At 37.6% G+C, this 25,975-nt stretch overlaps 2 protein-coding genes across 3 annotated transcripts; both read right to left on the minus strand.

Annotated features, from left to right (window-relative positions):
- Nucleotides 1-900: 900 nt before the first annotated feature.
- Nucleotides 901-16,758, minus strand: vegfba (vascular endothelial growth factor Ba). 2 transcript variants are annotated; one of them, XM_066649142.1, is made up of 8 exons: nt 15,915-16,758; nt 11,800-11,842; nt 10,772-10,968; nt 10,003-10,076; nt 8,773-8,805; nt 6,445-6,528; nt 4,902-5,096; nt 901-3,761 (listed from the first exon to the last, which is right to left on the minus strand). In XM_066649142.1, the coding sequence occupies exons 1-8, from the start codon at nt 15,996-15,998 to the stop codon at nt 3,740-3,742; spliced, it is 732 nt and encodes a 243-aa protein (XP_066505239.1). In that variant the 5' UTR covers nt 15,999-16,758; the 3' UTR covers nt 901-3,739. The 2 variants fall into 2 exon arrangements, with proteins under 2 accessions (XP_066505239.1, XP_066505240.1); XM_066649143.1 differs by lacking the exon at nt 15,915-16,758 and adding an exon at nt 12,750-12,849.
- A 1,596-nt stretch (nt 16,759-18,354) lies between these two features.
- dnajc4 (DnaJ (Hsp40) homolog, subfamily C, member 4) lies at nt 18,355-25,965 on the minus strand. Its single transcript, XM_066650070.1, has 8 exons — nt 25,801-25,965; nt 25,191-25,264; nt 24,367-24,504; nt 23,710-23,797; nt 21,690-21,868; nt 21,209-21,370; nt 20,429-20,515; nt 18,355-20,132 (listed from the first exon to the last, which is right to left on the minus strand). The coding sequence occupies exons 3-8, from the start codon at nt 24,456-24,458 to the stop codon at nt 20,036-20,038; spliced, it is 705 nt and encodes a 234-aa protein (XP_066506167.1). The 5' UTR covers nt 24,459-24,504; nt 25,191-25,264; nt 25,801-25,965; the 3' UTR covers nt 18,355-20,035.
- Between the last annotated feature and the right edge of the window lie 10 nt (nt 25,966-25,975).

Below are 25,975 nucleotides of genomic sequence, written 5' to 3' on the forward strand. Positions count from 1 at the left end.
TCCCTGCTCTGCCCGCTAATGTGTTCTATTGTGGCAAATGTTGCAAGGTTTGTCAAGCTTTTCAGTACTTTGTTATACATCCAATTCAGTTTAATGAACTAAACTGGATTAACTAAATTCCATAATGTCAAGTTTATAGATCAAATGTGTTGGACTGTGTTAACCAATTAAAACCAGTGGAGATGTATGACGATATCATTATTGTTATAAATAACATCAAAATAAGCTTTTTTTTGAGCAATGTTAAGTCTCACAGAGCACTGACCAACTGCATGTTTCATTAAATTTAAAGCAGTACAGTAAATAAAACATTTAAAATAAATAGATAAAGAATTGGTGGCTGGGCAGGGTGTATTTCTATTTTCAACTTGGAACACACATTATGTTTCATATAAATATAATTTGTTTATTACTTAAAGATATCATAGTAGAGCTTCTCCAAATGTAAAGCCAAGATCAAATGTAAACTTAAGTATCGATCCAGGTATGTCTAGTGTTAAAAGAGGTGCAGGAGAGATGACACAGGCACCACATTAGCTGATTCACAATGTGTTTGTGTGTATGCGAGACAAAGGCACTGACTCAGCAGTGACAGGGTGAGAGGAGGGAGAGAGATAATATTATTTCTCTCATCATCGTGCTGCTGGCACCAGCCTGCATCTGCCCTCCCAGAGGCACACGATAATTATCACAGTGTTTGTCTTTCATTACCACTAAACGACAAGGAAAACTGAGAGAGGGAACGAAGACAAAAATGGTGGTGTTAGTGGTAGATATAAATGAACGATAAGGACCACCAATCAGACAAATATAAAAGAAAAAAATATAAGTCAAGGATATTTTAGAGAGAGAGAGACAGAGAGAGAGAATAATTACAGAACTTTCTCAAAAATAGGACATTTCTCTTTAATAATACAGTATGTTGAACATGTTGTATGAACAGCTGTTGCTGATTGGACGTCTATTGAATGAATGTTAGCTTATATACACATAGTAGATATAATTCTGATTATAATTCTGATGTGTTCTGACCCTCCAATTTTACACTGTAACACAAACTTGTTCACAAACAGGAGAATAGGGCACAATGGTGTAGCAGCAGTAAGACTATAGATTATACACGTAAATGGTACACAGATTATAGAGTAGAGCTTTACAGAGTGGGTTCTAGTTTGGTTTGATCTCATTTTCCAAGCCATGTGTCTTGACTCACACAACAAAGTTGAAATGTAGTTGGATTCTAGAATGTCTTCTGTGCAGGAGTACAGAAACACTACTGAGTTTAACAAGAACATTCATATGCAGTTGGTAAATTTGCTTATTATACTCTCATGATTTCATTTATATGATTGGAGCAGTAAGTTTCATTAACTGTACAGAGAGTGAGCCGGTTGATATACTTTACTAGATAATGAAGGACAATGTCTATAATAATTTCCCCAGGCTTTGGATTACAGTTACTCGAGGGAGAACTAAAATTTGGCTAAGCAATCCACAGGACACCACAACGTCTGGTCCATAGGGGGGAGGAAACCTTGTCATAACAAAGCTGCACAAATAAATGGGTCATGAGTTCACAGGGGGACTATAGAAAATGAAATGGTCACCCATTACTATAGCTTGAAGGAACCAGACAGTTAGGGATCTTTTTATTTACATTATTGCAAATATATACTCAATAAATGGTCTTCCTAAGGGCATTCAGTTCAGTTTAACCTTACAGAATCCATGTCCTTCTTTTGCATCATGGATTTTGGGCAGGCTACATGACTTCATAATAGTGAAGTGGCTGTATATGGATATTGTTTGTTACCTTCACTTTAATGTACAACACATATCGACAACAACAATTTAATTATTTCATTAAATGGACCTGAGTATTGACAAATGGCTATGACCAGCACATGATTCCAGAAGAAATACTGAACTATATCTCATCTTATATACTAATAGTGTCACAGTTATAGTCTAAAGCTGGTCACAAAAAATATCTCAAAGCAACAAAGCTTGATATAAAATGCAAATCAATATAAAAATAAATACATTATTTTTCAGACACCCGACACTCAGTGCAGAATCCGACCGATTCTTTAACTAACGTATGAACTTTATAATCATGTTTTTTTGTTGTTTTTTTTTAATCACATGTTTGAATATGAACTGCTGAGATTCCTGGTTGCAATTGATTCAACAGATTTCTCTCTATCTTACAGGGCTGGATTCTCCTTGCTTTTCTGCTGGAACTGAACACAGACCCACATGGAGGGCAAGGAATGTGTACATAGCAGACCACCCATGCTGTTTCTTTAAGACAGATTAAGAGAAAACAAAACAACAAAGGCACATTCTATCTCTTTTATAAATGAATAAAATAAAACTATGATAACATTAGTAGAACTTACATAATATTTGAATACAATAAATTTCTTCTCTGAGTATTAACAAAGAAAAGCTTATATTTACCTGTTTGTTATTTGTCTGTGTCTGTGTGAGAGCAGCAGAGGCTTATAGATGGAGGTAGCAACTTAAAACACTTAGAAGCGAGAAAAGAGTAGAGACATTGCGCATAGACAATTTTAAATAGGGCGAGAGAAAAAAGAAAAAGGATGAAAGAAGAATAAAGACAAAAAGATAGTAAATGGGTGTGAGTGAGAAAGTTTGTTGTGTGTGTGTGTGTGTGTGTGTGTTGTGAGCAGCAGTGGAATACAGCCAGGTCTCTTTTACTATTGACATTCCCCTCACTGCCTGGCCTGAGGAAAAGACTCATTCATTCCCCCAACGAAAGAGTGAGATGAAAAAAAAAAACAAATCAAACAAACACAAAAACCTTATTGATACAGGCCCCAGAGGCTGCACGATAAGCTTATGGAAGCAGAGAATAAATCAGGCCTCTTGCATGGATCCTTAATCATTCAAAACTGAGACCACACAGACACCCATCCATCTATTCAGGACTTCTAACTGCCAGCCCCTTTGTCAGACACGGTACTTATGCCCAGGGCAGATGAGAGATGTCTTTATAACTGGTGATCAGACCATTCAAGTTTTCACACATAAACAACAAAAAAAAGAGTTTCTTTTTCCTGTTTGTGAATATTTCATTCCATTAAAATAATATTTTTAAATGTGGATAAGACTTAATACCTATTTGATTGGGTTTACACTAATCATCATTGGTGTAACAAGTTCAAATCCAGCCATTCGAATTACAACCAGCAATATATTCACATCATGTGATTCTGTTTGTGAGCAGTAGCATGGATCCTCATAACACCAAGCTCAGCCCATCATATAAGAGGAGGCTCTATGCCCTTGTATCAACTGTTTGTATTTTCCACAGGTTAAAGCAGAGCAGAGATGAAGGAATGTGCCATCCTGTACACCATCCTTCTCCTGCACCTCCATGAGCCACTTCTTCCACTGCTCATGGCAGATTGTGGTGGACTGTTGCAGCAAGCAGCTTTAGAAGCTTAGTGATGTGATTTGGTGACACACAGTATACACACTGGGACACAGATGTGAATACATGAATACATGCATCTAATACTGCACTACATTTGGGGCAGGAAAAAGGAGGGTAAAAGATTCATGTCCCAGAGTCCAGCTTCTCTTCATAGGGTGACCCCTACTCCAGAATTCCATGATAAAGACACTAAGCATAGATCAACCTTTCACCTTCTCAAGAGATGGATGAGGTTACTGTGCTTGTATTCAGGGGACAGAGAGACTTCTCACCTCATTATAATCTTTTGGACTCACATCTGGAATAAAAACAGAATAGGGTCAAATTAGTATCATGCCTTTCCTAGGGATGAACTGAAAATTCCGGCTCAATATCTTCATTCAGTCATTCATTGTCTGCAATAGCCTATCCAGTTCAGAGTCACGGTGGGTCCAGAGCCCACCCACAACCACTGGGCACAAGACAGGAACACACTCTGGAGGGGGTGCCAGTCCTTCACAGGGCAACATTTACTCACACTCTCACACCTACAGACACCTTGCAAGTCACCAATCCACCTACCAACGTGTGTTTTGGGACCGGAGCCCACGGAGGAAACCCACACGGACACAGGGAGAACACACCACACTCCTCACAGACAGTCACCCGGAGGAAACCCACGCAGACACAGGGAGAACACACCACACTCCTCACAGACAGTCACCCGGAGGAAACCCATGCAGACACAGGGAGAACACACCACACTCCTCACAGACAGTCACCCAGAGGAAACCCACACAGACACAGGGAGAACACACCACACTCCTCACAGACAGTCACCCAGAGGAAACCCACGCAGACACAGGGAGAACACACCACACTCCTCAAAGACAGTCACCCGGAGGAAACCCACGCAGACACAGGGAGAACACACCACACTCCTCACAGTCACCCGGAGGAAACCCACGCAGACACAGGGAGAACACACCACACTCCTCACAGACAGTCACCCGGAGGAAACCCACTCAGACACAGGGAGAACACACCACACTCCTCACAGACAGTCACCCGGAGGAAACCCACGCAGACACAGGGAGAACACACCACACTCCTCACAGACAGTCACCTGGAGCGGGACTTGAACCTACAACCTCCAGGTCCCTGGAGCTGTGTGACTGTGACTTTAATATTAAAATATGATTATTAATAGTTTATATCTTGTAATTATCCGATAATAATAACTGCAATCATACACAAGATAAGATTTAACATATCTTATGCCAATCTAAATTATTTTATTTTTACAGAATAATTTTTACAATTATTTTTATAATTGTCCTGGATGTGGACAATTATAAAAAAAATTACCACTTAATATTGATCTTATATTGCACTCATAACCAAAATGGAGTAATGTCTGTGTTAGTATTATAAAAAGTAGGTCATGAAAATTTTTTACCTGCAGCTGTGCTGGTTGAGTCTCTTGCCTCTGTTGGTGCAACTCATCTCTCTCAGAGTGCACATGCACCTGCAGGTAGGGGGTTGTGATATCATCCTGCGGCCAGGGCAAGGAGGGCACTGCCCTGCAGCAGGAGTAGGAGAAGGTGTACTGGGTGGGATAGTAGGAGGGAGAGGTGTAGTAGGAGCTGGGGTCCTATCACAATAACAACACTGGATAAATATATTGCTTACAGCTGGCAAAGATTAAAAAAGCACAAGTAAAATGAATGTTTTATTGTGAAATATCATCCAAAACTTTTTCTAATGATCTTTCTCTAGATTTTTAAATTATTATATCAAATTCAGATTCATAGTTTAGTAATCACAGCAAGACCAGTGTGTGCTTTCTAATATTTATTTTATATCTGGTGCCATGTAAGTTATTTGGACAGCTCAGTATGCTTGGAGGAGAACTGCCTATTCTGTTACCTGTTATTCTTAAGTTATATTCTGTTATACTTAAGTTTACATTACCTTAGAAAGCATAATCACACAATTATAAAAGGGCATTCCAATGTCAATTTTGCTTTCTTAGGCCATGGATGGAAGTAGCATTTTTGGTGATCAAACTTACAAACTGCCTCAGGATTTATTTGCCGTTCATAAAACCTTACTACAATTGTTTAGCCTACAACCCTAAAAAACCCCTAGAAGATAATAAAGGATGATTTTAACAATAAAGGATGTTTAAAGACCTTGGATGTGTAGTGCTTCTATAATATGCTATTTATAACGCCAGTCATAATCTCTAATCCAGACCCTCTACCCAAGTTTACTACACTGAAAAGGAAAAGAGGAAATCTACAGCTGAGTGACTTAATTAAGGAAGAAATCTATCTTTGTCTGAGAGTAAGTGGTTGAAGAATCTGAGAGTCACGCTGGGGGATGGGATCTCTGCATTCTGGCCCACAAATTAGCCTGATTTCACACCTGCCACTGACTCTATCCATAGAAGGCTCAATGATGGATAGCATAGAGGGAGAGACGATCCAAAAGCTATGCCCTGTTTGCCCTTTCCATACATTTGATGAAGGTATAAAAAGGGCGAGAAAATCTGTTGAATTCTTTCTCTGAGAGTAGACGTAATTGGTATTAATGTGACTGATATGAATGAAATATGCATATGCGTGACATACCACGCTGAACAACTAACTACACCCCCAGCAAAATAGATTTCAAAGAATACCAAAATGTTATTTGATGCTTCAATAGCAAAATCCCTTTTAGTGTTGTGTTAAAGAACCAGACACTAATTGAATCTATGTTATTACCTACATAATGATAATAATAATAGTTGGGCATCGTAACTTCCACAGAGACTGTTTGACCAGAGACTGGTTGTGTGTTTTTATATAGACATTATATATGATTAATTATGAAAAAAAAATCACAAATATCACTGAGTTAATGTAATATGGATTTGAGATCAACCCACTCACAGGTTTGCCTAGTGTATATAAAGTGTATAGATTATTCCATGAATAAATAAAAAAAATACTTACGTAGGTTTTATTTTGACATGTTTCTTTCGTTTTACTTTTCCCCTCTCCCTTTTTTTTCCTCTCCTCGGTGGCCGTGGGTCTTTCCTTTCAGGCAAAGAGGGATAAGCAGAGTTAGTGCTAAACAGTGTTACATTCAATGCAAAACACATGGCTGATGCATCAGGATGACTGATTCTAGTATCATGTGACATGCTTTCTTAATTCCTGCAATTCTCCGGCTGCTTTTCAGGAGCCCCCCTGAGAGGCCAGTGGCCTAATTAAGCAATATAACGAACGTTCTGTTTCTCAACTCAGATGGAGTTCTGGGTTCTGACTTACAGCCAGCTTTGCAGACACAGGCCAGCTGGACCCCCACACAAGGCCAATACCAATCCAGAAAAGCGAAGCCCCCACTCATTCCCTCAGCTACCTTTATTTTGACAAGTCTATTTAAAAAGGACTGGATAGCTATTGTTTTTCCAACCGCTTGAGTTTATTCAAGGTGACTTTTTTTCTGATAAACCAAGCATATTTTTAGCAAATGTAACACAGCAGTGAACCTTATTCATATAATTGGTATATTATTTAAACCTTTTTCATCATTACCCATAGATATATGCACTTTCTATAACAAGCATGGACATTCTGCATGCAAAAATACTGAAAAATTCATGATGATATGTGGTGCCATAGAGTTTCAATAAGAAAATAAGAATCAGAGCATCATTTTTTGAATACATGCAGCTGGTATGAGGAAATCTAAAACTGATTACCATCAATTATTGTTATGCTAAAGTGCTAAATGAATAGATTTTTATTTTATTTTGCAGTTAAATGTGTATGATGAGGAGCAGGACTGCTGATATGAAAAAATGTGCTGCTCCCTCATACTACATTGATTCAGCATGCAGTGCCAGACTTCAGCAAGACAGAGAGAAAGAGAATCAGAAAGCTTGTGTATATAAACAGCAAATGACTGACACTACATCACAACCTAAATTAAAGCATAAATACAGTACTGTGCAAACGTTTGAGACCAGCCTTTATTTATTTAGTTTTCAGTCTAAGCAGACATTATGTAAGACATTATTTATTCATTTTCAGGAGACACTTCTGAGGATACTATATATAATATAAATATAAATGAACAACAACAAAAAGAATGTCTATTCAAGATTCTAGACATTAACATCATACTTGGGGGGATGTTGGGGTATATATATATATATATTCAGGGTTAATGTGTATATATGTGTATATAATATTCACACGCACACACAACAAATTTCATTTTTACAAACCACATTTCTAGAATAGCTGCCACATTGTCATTTTTAATTCAGTGTTTTCAATGATAAACATAAAAAATAATTGTTGAATATACAAATTTAGGAAGCAACACACAACAAAAAAAGGAAAAACAAACTGGGACAAATGCTTGTTTACAACTGGGTCATATCACCTTTCCTTTTAAATACAATTTTAATCATTTGGGAAATGAAGATACTAATTTTTGTAGATTTTTGTAAGTAGAAATTTTGTCCATTCTTGCTTTATAAAAGATTTGAACTGCATAATATTCTATGGTCACTGTTGTCGAATTCCCCTCTTCATGGTGTACCATGCATTTTTAATAGGAGACAAATCTGGACTGCAGGCAGGACAGTAAATCACATGCACTCTGTGTCTATGAAGACTGAATAATGGACTCATCTGACACATTTCCACTGTCTTTCTCTTCGTCTCAGATGATCTTGAGCCAGAAGGCTTGCTGTTGTTTCTGCACATAATTAATATGGGTTCCTATTTGCATAATATAGCGTCAGGTTGCATTTCTTGAGGCAGAGACAGACTGAAGGCTTTGCAGTCTAGTGAGCCTAGCCTAGTGAGTCTATGAACTGACTGACAATTATTTCATTATGTTTGGCCTTTGGTGGATGTTCCTTTTATACTCAGTCTTGATGGCCTCACCTCGTAATTGTGGAACTTTCCAGAACAATGTAACTTGTATACAATTTTTATCCTTATTTTACCTTTGTCCCAATTTATTTTGATTGTGCTGCATGTGTCATATTATACGGTACCTATATTAACAAAATCAGGTTTGTAATTGAAACAATGAAAGTTTTTCTATGTACTTAAATAAGTTAAATAAAACTTAAAACAACTGAACAATTACAGTTCTCACCTTTCACTGCATTTTTAGGAATATTTCTTGAAATCAGGTTTGAACTTAATTGTTGTTTTGACAGAACAATATTTTAATGAGTGGTCACTGATGTTTGCATCGTTTTGCACACACACACACACACACACACACACACACACACAAACCCAAGCATTCTTTACCTGGTTGGTTCCAGATGAAGTCCTGGTTTTAGCCTGGATGAAACAGATAAACACAACAAAAGTAAATGTATATCTATTATAGATACAACATTTTGCAGAAGCAACACCACTACAGTTCCTATCAGAACTTTACAGATGTTTACAGCAAACAAGGGAGTTTCTTAGAACTTGGCTTCATCAGTTAAGTGACATAGCAGAAGAAACTCCAGTACTGTACACAGACTGGGAGAAAAAAACTGCCTGGCTTAAGTAAATAAAGTTGCATCGGAAGAGTGCGAGGTTAAGGTTGAGAAACTTTTAGTGAGTCAATGGTGTGTTTGATGGGTTCAGCATGGTGAGCCCCAGGGTATACATGGCAGCTCCATTTTAAGATAGAAGAAAAGCAAGAGGACCAAATGTAAATTATCTTACTGAACGCTCAACTCCACCCATGACCCTAATCCTAACCCCTGAACTGTGAAAGAGCTTTAGATGAGAATGGTACAATGCCTCTATAAAGACCCAATACAGAAGGCACGGCTGGATGCCAGAAAAAGAGGCTTTTTGAGGCTACTCAGCTTTTGGAAGTATAGCTTTCTCTGCTGGTGTATTAAAAGGTCTCCATAATGACAAAGGGTATTTGTGCATATTATTGGGTTAGAGTCTAATCATGTGACCACAGCACTTTTACTTAGTATTATATAAGCTGTAATGAAACCTCTTTAAGTTCAAATTATACCAGGTATACGTTTACAGAATATCTTCATTTCAAAGTTTCAATATGCCCCAAAAGTTTAGTATTATCTGTTATAACCGAGTCAACCTCATGATTAGCATATATGTCAGTTATGTCAGATAGCAGATGAATGGATGTTTAGTTGCGTATTTATGTGTTTAATATGTGTGTTTGTGTGTGTGTGTGTGTGTGTCAGCACGCTTGTGTGTATGTACTTTAGACAATACAGTAGACTATTTATTAGTAAAGCAATAAGCCATGGGAGCCTGTATATTAATATTTTTGACAAATAAAGGGTGAATACATAAAACATGATAAAACTCACATATCTCTAGTTATACAGTGTTCTTTCACCAAGAATTGAAGTTAGTTTAAAGTAACCAAGTAAAATCAGTTAACTTTCAGCAATCCTTCATTAAAGTACTAATAATATTTTAGATTGGTCTCTGTGTCGTTTTAGTATTGATATTGGACACATAATCAAAATACAGCTGTTGTGCTGTGTGGGGGCTCACCTGCACTCACACTGGCTATGTTCTACGAAGGGTAACTGCACTAGTTCATGAGTCATATATGTGGTTTTCATCAGCTGTGGAAGGAAATGAAGAAATGTAGAGGTCAGGGAGCAGCATTAATATACTCACACACACACACACACACACACACACACACACACACACACACACACACACACACACACACACACAGTCCTGCATAGTAATGATTCCATCTTTCATTTTTCAATCTCTCACAATAATATGGGAACAGAGTCCTTTCCAGCCTTGTTTATTCCACAAGAGACTTCATCACCCCTTTTCTGAATATGTATGACTGCCTCATGCTGTGTGAGTGTGTGTGTGTGTGTGTGTGTGTGTGTGTGTGTGTGTGTCTGTCGGTCTGTCCAATCACTTTTTTTCCACGGCACTGAGTGAGATGCTGAGATCTCACTGTGTGTGGAAACAGTTGGTGTGTGGGTGTATGTAACATAAAGCTTTGTGTTGCTTTGTTATTTCTGTGTTTTCTATAGATGTGCATGTATAGGTAATACCATTGGTATATGTGTACATGTATTGGACTGTGGTGAATAACCAAGCATAGCAATTATCTCATAGCAAATTTAGATAGAAACCAGACAGAAATTTCTCAAGTTTTGTTAGTTTGATGTCTACTTTCACAATATGAGTGTAAAACAGAGTTGTCAATTAGGTCCAAGTTTGCAGAGCTAAACGATATATATAAATAAAAGGAGAGGGGAGGGCAGTTATAATTTAGATCTTCAGGTACCTCCATGGTGAGTGTGTCTGTTTGTGAGGGCACACATTCAAGGGCCTCGTCAGCGCAGCAGCCCCCACAGCGTCTGAGCGGAACACAAGACGGCAGAAAGAGGTTGTGGGTCTCCCATGGGAACTCCTGCCACACCTCCACCAATGTCTCCCTCGGCTGGCAGCCACTCCGCTGATACACATCAAACCATCTGACCACTGAGAGAGAAAGTTAATGAAGAACTAATTACAGGAAAGAAAGTTAAAAAAAAGATGTGAAACAGAATAATAAGAAAAGTCACAATGGAATGAACAAGAGAAGTTAAAAATGTTAAGACCTTAAATTCTTGGCCAGTCTGTGAACATGACTTAAGCCTACTTAACTAAATTGGCTTAAAATCTAATGTCAGTAGTTTTACTAATGGGAAAAAGAATATTAAGCCATTGTTAACTAGTATGAATTGTTTTATTAGTACTGTATTAGTACTGGGAACATGAGGAAGGAAAATCTGAATTTGATGGCAGACACTTTGGGCTAATTTCTCAGAAGCAGATTAATCCTAAATGTAGAATACAAACCATTTCAAGTAAAAACACATAAACAGAATCAGAAGATGATGAGAAATCTCTCATGACTCTTGTTTCAAAGATTCTTTTCTTGAAAAATATATTGAATTTCATTGTTTCAGTCATGTGTCACTCTCATTAGAAAATGACATATACCCTGAATGGTATTTGAATTGTAATGTATCATAATTCATTCATTCATTAATTCAATTATTATCTGTAACTGCTTATCGAGTTCAGGGTTGTGGTGGGTCCGGAGCCTACCCGGAATCATTGGGTGCAAAGCAGGAATACACAACAATGTATGATAATTGTGAAAGATAATGTTATTTTAGGCCATCCCTGGTCCATTTAATTTACAGGGTTTAACTGACATTTACATTATACCAATCCGTGACAATACACTGAACATGTATCAAGTCATTTTCACTCCTCTATACTCAGACCACATGAGTTTTTGAATCAGAGTATAGAAATAGATACCTTGTTCTGATCTGTGTCTCTCTGTGGACTCCCAGTGAGCTAACTGCAAAACACAGATACAATCAGACATAACATACAGTACAGACAAAGCAACAATAACATGAGACTAAACTGCTGCTTGTGTCCCAGTGGGCGAAGGCAAAAAAAAAAAATACAGTAAATCAAGGAAAATGGTTCCAGTTTGTAATTCAAGCTCTATTTCAACTATATTTAATTATAAAATAGAAAGACAGCAGGGTTGTCAGTAAAGTCATCAGTAACAGTTTATAGCTGGCACTGAAGAAAACACACTAAATGGTTTCTAAATGGTTGGACAATATAAGTGTGTAATCAGTTTAGGAAATGGGATAGCTAGCTCACTCTGAATGCAGTAGATGGTGAATTAAGATTATATTTGGGATACTAAATTATCAAAACATCTACAACAATATTAATACATATAATAGTTAAACTGACAAGCTACACTGTCAGAAGAGATTGTATTCTACAAGTACAATGTAAAGTGTACCAAAGCACACAAAATTACAACAGACTTAAGCTCAGAATGTGATATAGAATGAATAATACACCACATTATTTTCCCAGGATGAAAGGTACACATTTGAGACTTTTCAGAACATCTCTTTTAAATAATGAAATAAAAAACAGTGTTGAATAGAAAGTTTGAAATCAACATGACATACAAAATATGAAATTGTATATCATATATATTTCTGTACAGACCCTTGAGTATACTACCCCAGATACATGAGGAGTACTACCCAAATGAAAACATAATTATTTCAGTTAGGCCCAAGCTGGTATCTTTTTTTCCTCAGAGTGTACGTATTAAATGACACAAAAACTGGCACCAATATTTCAGTAAAACATCATATATGTTCAATATTTAAAACAATTTCAAAGAGCCTATGTGTTGGTGTGCCAGGGGATAAGAACAGGAAATAGCGCACGTTCACATAAACACGCCCCTCAGTGCTGTTGGGTCCACACGGGAACAAGGTCATAGTGAGGAGAGAGCAGACTTTGTACTATAACACACACACACACACTCACAGAGAGAGAAAGACTTGTTTCTATAGTTTAAGCTGACATTACATAGAAATGTTTTTATTTCATGGAGATTACCCCTACCTTAACCATAACTATTACTGCCCTAACCCTAACCTTAACCTTAAAATTAATTTATATACATCATATGGACATTATCTCTGTCCCCAGAGGGAAAATAATTCCCAACAACAATGTGAGTGTTTTGGACCCCACAACGTGATGAATATGTAGACCACAGACGTATGTGGAAACACACACACACACACACACACACACACACACACACACACACACACACACACACACACACACACACACACACACACACACACACACACAGAGAGAGCATAATCTGCCTTTGCACAAACAGGTGTGTGGGTAAATTAATATATGTTGGGTTTCAATCTGTTTTGCTAGCAAGACCTTGTTTACGATTATAACTACTGCCATCAAATAAACTGTGAGTAAATGTTTCATGTTAAGAAACGAAAAAAAAAAACACAGGTACATCTGTCCATCCTTCAAATATCAACAGAACATCATGTGTTAGAAAAGATGATTAGCTGTAAAAAGGCTATTACTGGTAAATAGGTGAAAACTGGTCATCTAAGTGGTGAATTAAGGTTTTAGAAATAATATTAAATAATAGCATGATATTTATCTCTCCCTTCTCTTCCCTTATTAACAGGATCAAGAAGCCAGGAAACCCTTTCTAATACTGTTTCACTTGGAATTGCATCATCACAGTGTTCAAAGAAACCTAGTGATCCAGAATGTCTCTAACTAGACAGTAAATTAATTGACTTTTATTTAAAAATAACACATTGAAAAATACTGAACTTTAAATTTCAAGAGCTGAGATATTTATAAAGCCTACATTTTCTATTGGGGAGCTTTAAATCCATAGCACAGAGCTTGGAAATTACCTGTAGATTAACTATACCAGTCAGAACCAATCAAATCAAATCAAAAATCAAATTTATTTATATAGCGCCTTTTACAACTGGCATTGTCACAAAATAGCTTCACAGTTTCAGAATAGAACATTTAAATCAAAGCTCAATGCGAGCAAGCCGAAGGCGACAGTGGCAAGGAAAAACTCCCTCGAGGCTGGAGGAAGAAACCTTGGGAGGAACCAAGACTCACAAAGGGGACCCATCCTCCTCTGATCAAACTATAGATTGAATTTTTAATTATCACCAATGACGTGTCATTATGCTACAGTACAATCAAACTACCATATGACCAACACACCCACAACCAACTGGTAGTCTGGCACACCATACCCCGTGTTAAAAACCTAAGCCAGAAAATGTGGATATGCTGGTATTCTCAAACAACAAAAAAAGGCCTGGACAGGAATGTATGCAAAATTATGTCAGTTTAAATCAGCCAACTAAGTGGCAGACCTAAATCTAGCATACATCCAAATCAACACAGAACTGGTGTGACGTTGTACAGCGTAGAACACAAAAAGCTATTAGATAGTAGTCATTTTGCAGTATCACTGAAATTCAGTCAGTTACTCATCTCCCCTTCTGCCTCATATCCATTGTGAAATACAGCCTGCAAGCCTCGAACGGAAAGGGAGGCTGGCACCGCCACACATACACAAACACACACACACACAGATCATTTCAGTGCTGCCAGCTCTTGCAGCAGCAGCTTGGTTTGGCTACGTCAGTACCCCCCTCTCTAACACCCTTTGATCCCCAAAACAGACCAATAGCTCAGGGCCTGCAGCTCTCGTCCTACTCTCCACCTGGACCAATCTGATCGGTCAGATGTAATAAACTGATTAAATGACAGATAACCTTTCTCTGGACCTATCTCTTAGAAGGTGTTTGGACTCTTCCTAAAGAGTCTGTTAAGAAAAGAGTATGGACAGTGGATGACATCATCGTCTCGTCAGCTAGTGATACTAGTGTGATAACCTTCCTGTCTGAGGAGCCTGAGTCATTGGAAGTGCTTGCGTGTAAGTGAGAGGAGAGATAGATAGATAGATAGATAGAGAGAGAGAGAGAGAGAGAGAGAGAGAGAGAGAGAGAGAGAGAGACAGACAGACAGACAGACAGACAGACAGAGAGAGAGAGAGAGAGAGAGAGAGTACTACGTATTTTTACAGGTACCTTGAGGAGACAGCTCAGAAGCTGAAAGCTAAAGGTCATAGCAGGGTCACTAAGACAACAAAGCCATATATTATTCTGCTTCTTTGAAGATGTCTTTAATTTTTCATTAAGTATCCCACTTAATGTTGCTAAATCTGTCATGTCGATCTATGGCACACAGCCAAAAAATAAATAAGCATTACACAAACGCTTTTAGAATGAACCTGGACAAACCTTCTGAGTCTAAAAAAAACAGTTATATTCTCAGGCTATGCAGCCATAAAGCATGGCACCGAATTCACGTAGCTCTACTTAATACTGAGAACCACGCCGTCTCTTCTCGCTAGGCAGGATAGATACACAACCTTTCAGGAAGCATACAACAACCCCAATGTTGCTCAGTTCTACTTCTCAACTGAGCAGACACACAACACGAACGTGCCCACAGTATCAGGCACCTCAGCAACATGTTTCTCTTCAATTAAAAAAATATCATGACTTATAATATCTGCAGTCTCCGGACTTCTTTAAAACGCATAACCTTTGAGATGGCTCATGTCAACGACCGTGAGGTTATTTAAACACAAATCAGTAAATGACCTAAAAGTGTTGAGCCTTAAATATATGTAATAAAACCCCAGAGTAATCAAAGGGTTTCCTTACAAAAGAAATTATAGACCATTTTTTCCAGTGTGCTTTACACCCAGTATATACAGGGCTGATAGGTTGTATGTAGGACGTGTATAAAATAATAAATCAATAAATGTTATGGCATTGTAATTGTAGTTCTTTTCAAAACTTCAGCCGGACATACGCGATTTCAGTTGGACATTATATAACTTTTATTAGTTAGACAATATATCACTTGTATCAGAAGGTAAAACTGCACTCCCAGTGAAGAAATTAATCAAATGTAATAAAATTGTAGTAAAATATAACCCAGCCAACTCCTCTTACCGGTGCCTTGGCACAGTGCGCAGGGATTCTGGTGAGAGACACGAACTGAAACATGCCGAGAAGAACTTGCAGCCTTGTGCCCATTGTTGTTTCTTTTCTTTTTAATCCAGGTCTGAACCCCACTTTCAGTTGTAATTACACCGCTGTCCACCGCTTATCACTACTTTCCGCAAGCACCAATCTCAATATTTACATCCACTCGACCTAGTCCATGACACTGGGACCGAGACCATGATAATTTCCTGAGCTGATCTTGGAGAGAAAGGGCGAGCATTGCCCTTGTCATTGCTTCATGTGCGCGAGCGGGACGCAGGTGCAGTTAAGGTGGCACGCTGAGGAAGTTTGGAGGCCAGACGAAGGTGTGGATGATGCTGCCACCTTTAGCCCAACTCTTCTCGGATAGGTCACTTTACATTTATGACCCTCCAACTAAACCAGGCAATAGCTCAGGCGGTTTAATCCAAAATACAGGCTACGTCCACGCACTCCTCCTCCTCCGGGGAGTTCGGACAGGTTGCTCCCGCTCTTATACCTCGGGCTGCAGTTGGAGGTAAAACCCCGTTATGAGAGGGTATAAGCACCAGGCCACTGAACGCCGCTGTTATTAAAAGGCAGGATTAAAAAAAAAAAAAACCCAAACACTGCTGAATCCTCCCTCCAAAGCTTCAGTAGGCTAACCGTCTCCGTCTCGTGGTGGTCCGCCGCTAGGTCACGGCTCGTGTCTCCGTCCAGCTCAGACACGATGACGGTTCTGTCAACGCACGCGGCGTGTTTCTCGCTTTAATCCAAGCGGGGGGATCGTGTTGAGATGGGGTAAAGTCCCGAGCCCGTGTGGTGGAGCCGTTTCCCTCCTCTTTGCCCTTCAGCTATAGCCTAGAGAACGCGCGCGCTCCCAAACTCGCGCACCCGAGCGTCGCGAGGCCAACTTTTTTCTTTTTTCTTCTCTCTCTCTCTCTCTCTCTCTCTCTCTCTCTCTCTCTCTCAGCGTAGACCTTGCTACGGTGCAGGTGTAAAGCAGCTTCCACTCAGCACTCAGCTGGCAAATCATTAACCATCTCCCTGAGCCTTGCTCTAAACATGTTTACAGATATTTTTCCCCATGCACACCTTTTTTTCAGAACACCTCTGTTTCCCCTGCTGGAGGGGAACACTGATAAAGGTTCAAAGGATGACCTATAGGGTGGACAGTGAGCTAGCACTGTGTTTAAAAACTTCAACAGCTCTGCTGTATCTGATCCACTATTTTAGCAGCAGAACACACACTAAAACCCCACCACCACATCAAGGTCACTGCAGAACTGAGAATGATCTTTCTGTGAGGGTACCGACCATTGAAGAGCAGGGCAAATAAAGTCAACATATGTATGCACTGGTGACACAGGTGTTGTATCTTAAAGCAAACATTAATGTGATCTAGAGAACACACGTCTGAGCCTGTGGTCACCATGCCCGATGAGCAGTGTTGACTCCAGGGGTATAAATCCCTCCCACCCACTCAGGATTGAGCTGAGGAACAATGGAATTGTGTTGTCTGGAATGATGGAGCAGAACTAATAATCCAACTTAAGCATCTGACCTAACTTTCCTTCTTTTACCACAGGCAATCAAAATCTCACCACAATTTTTCAATATCTAGTGTCTTCCCAGAAAATATCTGATTTTCAGGACAAAAATATTAAGCAGGTGTTTGGACATTTAGTGCACATTAAGGTGTAGATGTGTATCAGGCTTTTCTATAAATGTCTGTAATAATGTGTAATTTTTCAAAAAGCCAAGCTTAACCCATAACCACTTAATATGACCCTTCCCACCCTTGCTTGCATGTGAAGACCCCCGACGTCATGGGTAAGTATGTTTGGGTTATGTGGGGCACAAGCCACATGTGGGATCATGGAATGCGGGCTGTTATCTTTCCTGGTGTGCTTTACAGATTTCAGAGTGGTAACAAAGCTTACTGCCATAACGCCATCTAAAAGACCTTCTGTACATGACTAAGCAGACCCCCAGCTCCGGTACATGCAGAAAAGCTGGGCCAAAATGTTCCAGGTACCTTTAGTCATTTTCAAGACTTGAGACAGTCAGCATAAATACAGACCATAAAATCACAAATATGTCTAGCACAGAGTTCTTAGACTGCCTTTTTTGTTTTTTACAGAGATCTCGTATCTCTGAGATCACCTCGAGAAAAGAGCAGCACCTGCATATGGGCCTGTGCCCATTATCAGCCAATCAGATCTGAGCATGACTTGGTCCATGGAGTTACAGAGGGGAAAAGGCCCAAAGCATCAACATCCGCATGCAGGAACGTTCCGGAAAACACCTCCACCATGAGGTCTTTCATCTGAAAAGGCTCCTCGAAGTTGACAAGTGACAGAAGAGAATTATTATATCAGTAAGAACAGAAGTGTTTGACATTTAACAAATGTTTACTCGTATACAAAGGGCCCTTAGTAGGAGAAAGGTATGTGTGTAGTACAATACAAGCAAAGGTATGGAAATAAATATGCAAAACTACACACTAATCATTGTCTGGTAGCAATACAAACAGATGGTCAAAATTACCACATGAGCAAGTTTTACCCCAGCAATTTCCTTAGTTGCCTTAATTTGCTAAAGGCATTATAAAGAGGTAAATATATATTAGAATCAAAAGACAAAAAATATCAAAATTCCCAAAATATAAGAAATCACACCTCAATTATATAAAAGACTACTATGAAACCCATGTCATCCATAACTAGCATTGTGCCAAGTAAACAACAGGCTTTCCACAGAGTAAAATGTGTGTTCTAAAACACTGAATCAATTGAGATTAATAAAGGTTTTATTACTCCTCATTGCAAGGAATAGTTACAAACAGCCAATAAGGGATTTGTGGCAGCAAAATCTCTAAATTTTGTTTGAGAAAAAAGGGTATTATGGTCATTTTCAAAGGGAAACAACTGTACAGGAAAGTCATCTTTGATTTACATCAGCAACATTTCCACATCAATGAAATGTTAATTTAACTCAGTCCTTCAGCTAACTTGATTTTGGCAATAAAATAAATAACGTGGCAATATTTTTTAATTCAGGTGTAATTTTGTTTTGTACAAATATAAATCACCTGCACATGAATATTCTACCTTTTACCATATTTGTCACCCTTGACAGTGTCATTTTATTAAAAGATTTGATGTTCTACACGGTTTCCAGGGAATAAAAAATGGCAAACAGATTGTATCAGTAGATTCATTTGAAAAGCAAGACATGTTTTGTGTTTGTAAAGTATGTAAAACCAGAATTTTTAAAAAAAACTTGATGGACAAACCTGACAATCAGTTATTCTGGATGGAATTGCACTTCAACAAAGCTACAGTTTACTTCAGTAATTTACTACTGACATTCTATAAAAATGGTCATAAGATAAAGATCAGTTCATTGCCAGTTTGAGACCGTAATACTGCATCATACTGGAGAATTCAGGGGTTTTAAATGAAATATTAGTCCCACCTTCAATCTAGCTTAGGCAGCACATTATGTGCCATTCAGTATAACATTCTCCAAACACACACACACAGAAAGAACAGGACAAAAAGTGAGGGCAAGGAAGAGAGAGAGAGAGGCTGTAAGCTACGTACAGTGTTTTGACTTAGTAAGGAATGCAATGTTTCCATAACACCATGTCCAGGTGCAGTTAAAACGCTGCTGCCCATTAAACACAAGCACGTTGTACATGTTAAGGTGTTTGACACCTGATGAATGAGAGCCAATAGCCTAGTGTACCGACTCTGTTGCTATAGTGACCTGTATCTGCCTACATGACAGACAGAACTGTGCATTGCAAAAATGAGGCACCATGTTCATGGAATCTATAAACATTGTGCAACAGTCTTTGCTGGAAAATGTGCCATCTGCTACTAGCATGTTTCATAATTCCTCCTGTATAAGAAATGGCCTAAAATAAAAATAAATGCAATAATTCAAAGAGTCTTCAACAACAGTGAGTGCTGAATATATATGTGAAAGGTGAGTTTTTTTTAATCTAACAAATACCACATCCACTCCTCACAAATATGCTACCACTCTGATTTTAATTCCATCAAAAACAGTAGCCTATGTTATAAATCTGCAGAATATTTCTACTTTTCTTGACCACTACTGCGAATCTTGTATCTCTCCATGAACTCAGCATGCTTCTGTCTCAGGATTTCCTGCTGCTTCTTAAAGCCATTCACCCTGCAAAACAATTAAAGTCAGAGTTTGTAATCAGATTTTAACTTGATTGAATAAAATGAAAATTGTCTTTATTAATACTATGCAAGAGCTACCGGTAAATGACAAAGAGTGGGAGAATGTTTGAATTTTGAACTACAATAATATGCTACACAATGTATGGCTTCAAAAATTATTTGTACGCCTAAAAGGAATCTAGATGGCATGTATTTTGCAAAAATTAATTTTTTTAAATTTACATTACTGTCCAAGTTTAATCTACAAATTTCTATGGCAAGAACATTCTTTCAGTTTCATACCTGGCTCTCTCTTTGGACTCATTGTAGATTTCAGTGATGACTCTGTCTTTCTCATCCATGAAGTTATTATGTACCTCTTCTAGTTTCCTATAAAATGTAAATACACAATGATATATATTTACCCTACATGCCACTTTTTTATTTACGTTTTGATAAAAGTTTTGTGTAAAACATCTAAATCTATAGACAGCTGTGGATTTATCTCAAGGAAATTTCATTTTTGTGTTGTAAGGAATCCAGCTTAAACCAACTTAATATCAGCACTCCAACCTAATGCATGTAGCCCTATTTCCTGTGTCCTGTTTGTGTGCCTGTGTTAGGAGGAAATTAAAGACCTTTACTTGAAACCTCAGTGGAAGTACTGATGGTGTGTGATGTCTATAGAGTTACACAGAACATTGTTATTCCTTTTTTTTTCTCTTTTGTTCTTAAACTTTTATCTGTCAACCAGTGATGCCATCAGGGCCTGTGATGTTCAGTACCAGTCCAGGTGTGAAAACATTTACCAGATTATGACAGGCATGAATAAATAAACACAGGAACTAGGCAATGGCAGTGAATAAACAACACTGAAGTTTATCCAGGCCCTGGGATTGGTTTTGAAAAAACAAACAGGAAAATTATCACATTTTGTATCATCACCCAGTTCACAAGCAGACATTAACAAAACATATTCATAGAGAATAGTTTGTGACTCCTTTCTGAAACTTCAGAGAAAGTGTTTTGTCAGTATTATTGCTGCTGTAATGTTAGGATTTGGCTTTAAAAATTAGGAATTACCTGAATCCAAAGTAGTGAGCGCCAACACTGAGCAGCATTGCAACAATGCAGTAGCCCACTAGATGCCAATTTTTCTTCCTTTTCTTCTGCCACTGATTCTCTGTGAAGTCTTGACCATGTCTGAACTGTTCCCAGTAACGCATGTGCTCAGCCATCTTTGGGCTGAGAGAGAAAGAGAAGGAGAGAGAGATCACATTAATTTGCAAACATTACAACATATGGACAATCATTATTTAAACAACGTAATCAGTTTTTAATATAAAATTGGTAGATGCTCAGTCCTCACATTTTGAAGCATTTGTTGGAATAGGTTGTGACAGATGAAATTTCTCATCGTTATATGTTAAATATATACAATAAAACAATATGCAATTCATATTTTAACCAAAATGAGCACAAGACAGCTATTAATCTGATTCATAAAGTGCAACACTACAAGCAAATTCATATAGACGCATTATATAAAAATATTGTTTGATACCTGCTGTTGGATGTGTATCCGGATGTTGGTCTGAAGGTGTGCTCTTCAGTGAAATAGTGTCTCAGCCTCAGGTCATACTCCCTCCTGCTGCTCTGCTTACTCAACACTCTGTATGCTTCATTCAGCTTCACAAACTGGCTATGCAGGCCTGGGTTAGATGGGTCACTGTCCGGGTGCAGCTATTTGTGTTAGAAAAAGAAGCTATTGAGATACATCTTTTCAAATGCAAGTGAAATAATAGAAACCATCCCACTGTTTGTAATGCTTACAGTCAAGGTTCAGAAGAACACATATTTTACATTCTCTATTTGTGTTTTTAAGACAAATACATGTAAAAGACTTCTATTTTGACTGGTTGCCCTGGAAAAAATATATAAAAAATATTCATATTTCATACTCAGCAGTTTCAGTTGAGATACACATATAACTTTACCTTCAAGACAAAAGCAAAAAAGCAGATATACACCATAATTTCCAATCTGGATATATTAACCTTTTGGGTAGTGTGATCAGTGACACTCATAAGACAAACGTTTTCTGATACCAATGTCCTATTCAATTAACTCGGAGATAAAATGAGGAAATTCGGTTTTCCTGAATCTGTTTTCACAAAAATCAAGGGATAAATAGATGGACATTAAATGTACAGTTGAAAGCGAATTTCATTGTAAATAATAGTTTATAAATCTGACATGTAAAATGTATTAACTCCAAATGATTCGACAAGCAGAAGCATCAAATTGTAACCATATTGGTTGCCATACATTCAATGAACTCTGTCGTCTAAGTTTTCATCTAAAGTCTTTTTATGGACCAAATACCCCCATGTTTCAAACCCGCACAGACCAAAGACACTCACCTAAAACACACATCTCATACAGACATTTAAAGGAACACTAGGTAGGACTTGGGTTTTTTGCTCATGGAGACCCCCTAGTGTAGTTTATTTTTACAGCACTGCATTAAAATCAATGGGGGAGGGAGATGCAGAGGGGGTTTTAACTCTCTTCCAAAAGTTACATAGTGCAGTTTCTGCAGTGCTGAACCCAGGGTAGCAGTGACCGAGGCTCTGTTCTCCCTATTACAGTCAAAAGTGAAACACCACAATCATGTTGAGGCTGTAATTTCAAGTTAAAAATATTACATAGAGTTCCTTTAATGTTTTATACACTATAAGACATACAGGTACACAATTTTCTTGTATCCACATTTATATCACATGTTTTCTTCATGCTAAGTCATAATATAATAAAAATACAAACTAACACCAATACTGGTACCTAAATCAATACCTCCTGTGATAGACAAATACTTTGGTTAGGCTTAAATATGCCTGCCTTTACACCAATAAACTGGCATCATGCACATATGTTGTACTCTACAATAATTTAACAGAGCCCTCTAGTGGTGAAGAGAAAAAGTGACAACACAGTACAAAAACATTTGAGAGCCCTGACCCTGGCTCAAATAATGAAAGACAATATAAAAAAAATGCCTTTGTAAGAATATACAGTAGTCTGCAAAGGTTTTAGGCACCTGAGATGATTATTATTTTAATTATTTATCTTCTCAATAAGTGTTGTCTGTGTATACATATATATTTCTAAAAAGTAGTAAATGTGTTGTGAGCTAACGTGCAGTTTCCAGTTGTTCCCGATTGTATGAATTTGTTAAATCAACAGTAAACTTATTTTAACATAATGAAATATTTATTAACATACCCAACCTACCCAAAACTGGGTATTGGATGAAAATACAGGACTGTCATGAGGAGAGATTTGGAATGGTTAAACCAACACATTCACATACAGAATATTACTATTTAGTATATTAAAGTTATTATTCCAATAGTAGGAGTATTTGGTTTGTTTGAGCAAATAAACTCTTATAGCTCAGGTAAATACCTTTATACATTTCATTTTCTTAGGTGCAAATAATTTTTGCCCAATACTGTAAATAAAGGCAAATGTGAAAGAGATAACAGCATTTAAGAGCAAGTAAGACAGCGATAACATGTAACCTTTTTTGACTTGTCAAAAAATGCATTCTTTATTTCTTCCAGTGATGCATCAGGTTTAACACCAAGGAGGTCATAGTAACTCGATGTTCTGAAAGTATACAGAGGTAGAGAACAAGATTTACCTTATGGCCTCATGCCAACAATACATGTTCTATATATGATGAGAAAATTATATATATTTATAATAAATTATGGAGTTATTCTGAATGGAAACACACATTGTGGATCCGGATGCTGCAATGAACTACAATCAACAATGCAAAAAGATGGAAGCATCAGTGTCTGGGCCGGTTTATTTTTCAATAATGTCAATGAGTTTGTATTACACAAAATTCAAATGTGTCATGACATTTTTTATGTGAACCTGCTAAAGTCTTTAAATACACTGTTTTGGAATGGCTTGTTTAAAATAAATACCACTTTGTTTTTTTTACACAAGCTAAATAAGTTCAACACAGAGATGAAAAACATACAGCGCTTCACTATGTCTTGAAATCAGTCTACAATTTAATTGCTTTCATGTAAGTTGTTTATTCTTGCATTATTTGCTCAAAGATTTACACACCATAATATCTTTGGCAACAGTGGCAATATGTATGGATTAAAACTGTATCACACTGGTGCATAAGCTTTCTTAGCTGGAGTTGCAAAACGTACCTATATGCCGAAGAAACTGAGAGTAAGCGCTGAGAGAACTTATAATACCATACGCAGTTCTGACAGAGCCGCAGCTGTGCCTCCAACTGCATAACGCCCTGAATCCTTCAAAGAAATTCTAAGCACGAACAAGAAAATCTGGACAGAAAGAAATTCATCACTGAAAAATCAAAAATGACACTTGCCCCTATTATGGTGCTTCATCTAAAAGGATTCATAACAATGAAATGTAAAATTAAACTTGTGTGTTAATAACATAATTAAACGTATTTTTGGCGATTGCAGGATAGTCTACATATATTTAATGTTTGTTAAATGGTAATTTCATTAATATTACTAAAAGTTGCTTAATTAAACTATCAAGATATAAATAATTAAGTCATTCAAATTAGTTTGACGTGATGCTGACAGAATCCATATGAATGCAACTAAAATGTATTGTAAAAAGTTAGATTATAGAAATGACTACAAATCAGTTGTCTAATGCCTCAGATATTGGTTATGACAGCTATGAAATACACTTTGCCCCACAACAAGATCCCTTTAAGCGAAAATCTAGTATTTTACCTTAATGTTTTTTCATATACTAGAATATGTTTCACGCACTGAAAATGAAATCAATGAAATGGCTGAGCTTTTCAGCTGTGAAAACAATAATTTCAAAGCTTCAAAGTAACTAGACAGTTTCAAATGTTATGACAGACAGCCAGGGTTTCTTTCGTCATTAAGCTAAGGAACCCATTAAATGGCAGCTTTAACTGGCATAGATTGCATACTAAACTCTAATTATAACTTAGTGGTAACGTTAAATGAATTAAAGTCACCTCTCAGAAGGGTCCCATTGGAATGCAACCAATCAGCACCGTCAACAATGCTAGGCAAAGTTAGCTTAGCACTCCTGACAAGAGAGAAAGTTGACAATATTTGCAGCTGTTTAGTCTCGTTTAGTTTAGTATTTATTCATTAACTTAAATGCACACTGATTATTAAAATTATTAAAAACACACAGAAAGGCTAGAAAGTGGGTTAATTTGAGCGCTCATAAGTTAGCAGAATTGGTCTGTAATTAGCTTAAGGTTTGTTCGCTCAAGGTTAGAGACGTTAGCTAGTTTATACAACTTTTAGATAACACATGTGCAGACGTTTCATGAATTTACACTATAAAGGATGTATGTAATGTAATAAGTGTAACTAATCATACGTATGTTAACTTTATAACAACATTAAAAATGGACAGCCAGCCCTAACTGTTCAATAACAAAATGTAACTCCAGTTAAATTGCTAATAAAATAAATTAGAAGAGAGTGATTAAATATTAAATCATAAACTAAAGACAAAAGCAGCAGAGTCGTGCCGGTTTTTAACTACAACGGGAACCACCGGAGTTTCATAAAACCTTAACACGGCACAAACCACCGCAGTCTGTCAGTCACCTGAGCGGCTCAGTGTCATATCGCTCCGGTTCACATCTGTTTTGAACTCGTTAACCCTTTGTTTCGCGAGCACTGGACTGTTTATAATTTTACAGATTGACTTTATAACCGATATTTTTTTCCCCACTAACATTTGCACCCACTGTTTGTTTACAATGTGTAGTCTTTTTTTTCC

Source organism: Hoplias malabaricus, chromosome 17, assembly GCF_029633855.1.
Source record: "Hoplias malabaricus isolate fHopMal1 chromosome 17, fHopMal1.hap1, whole genome shotgun sequence".
NCBI lineage: Eukaryota > Metazoa > Chordata > Actinopteri > Characiformes > Erythrinidae > Hoplias > Hoplias malabaricus.

Bases quoted from the DNA above. Each gene is read 5' to 3' on its own strand.
- dnajc4 (XM_066650070.1), bottom strand. From the start codon at position 24,458: ATGCAGTTGGAGGCACAGCTGCGGCTCTGTCAGAACTGCGTATGGTAT. The intron at 21,869-23,709 runs GTTACATGTTAT...TAACACAAATAG, and splicing joins TTTTTGACAAGTCAAAAAAG to CTGCACCCGGACAGTGACCC. The intron at 21,371-21,689 runs GTATCAAACAAT...TTTCTCTCTCAG, and splicing joins GGATACACATCCAACAGCAG to CCCAAAGATGGCTGAGCACA.
- vegfba (XM_066649142.1), bottom strand. From the start codon at position 15,998: ATGGGCACAAGGCTGCAAGTTCTTCTCGGCATGTTTCAGTTCGTGTCT. The intron at 10,077-10,771 runs GTACCTGAAGAT...TTCCTTCCACAG, and splicing joins CAGACACACTCACCATGGAG to CTGATGAAAACCACATATAT. The intron at 5,097-6,444 runs GTAAGTATTTTT...TTATTGTGATAG, and splicing joins CATGTCAAAATAAAACCTAC to GACCCCAGCTCCTACTACAC.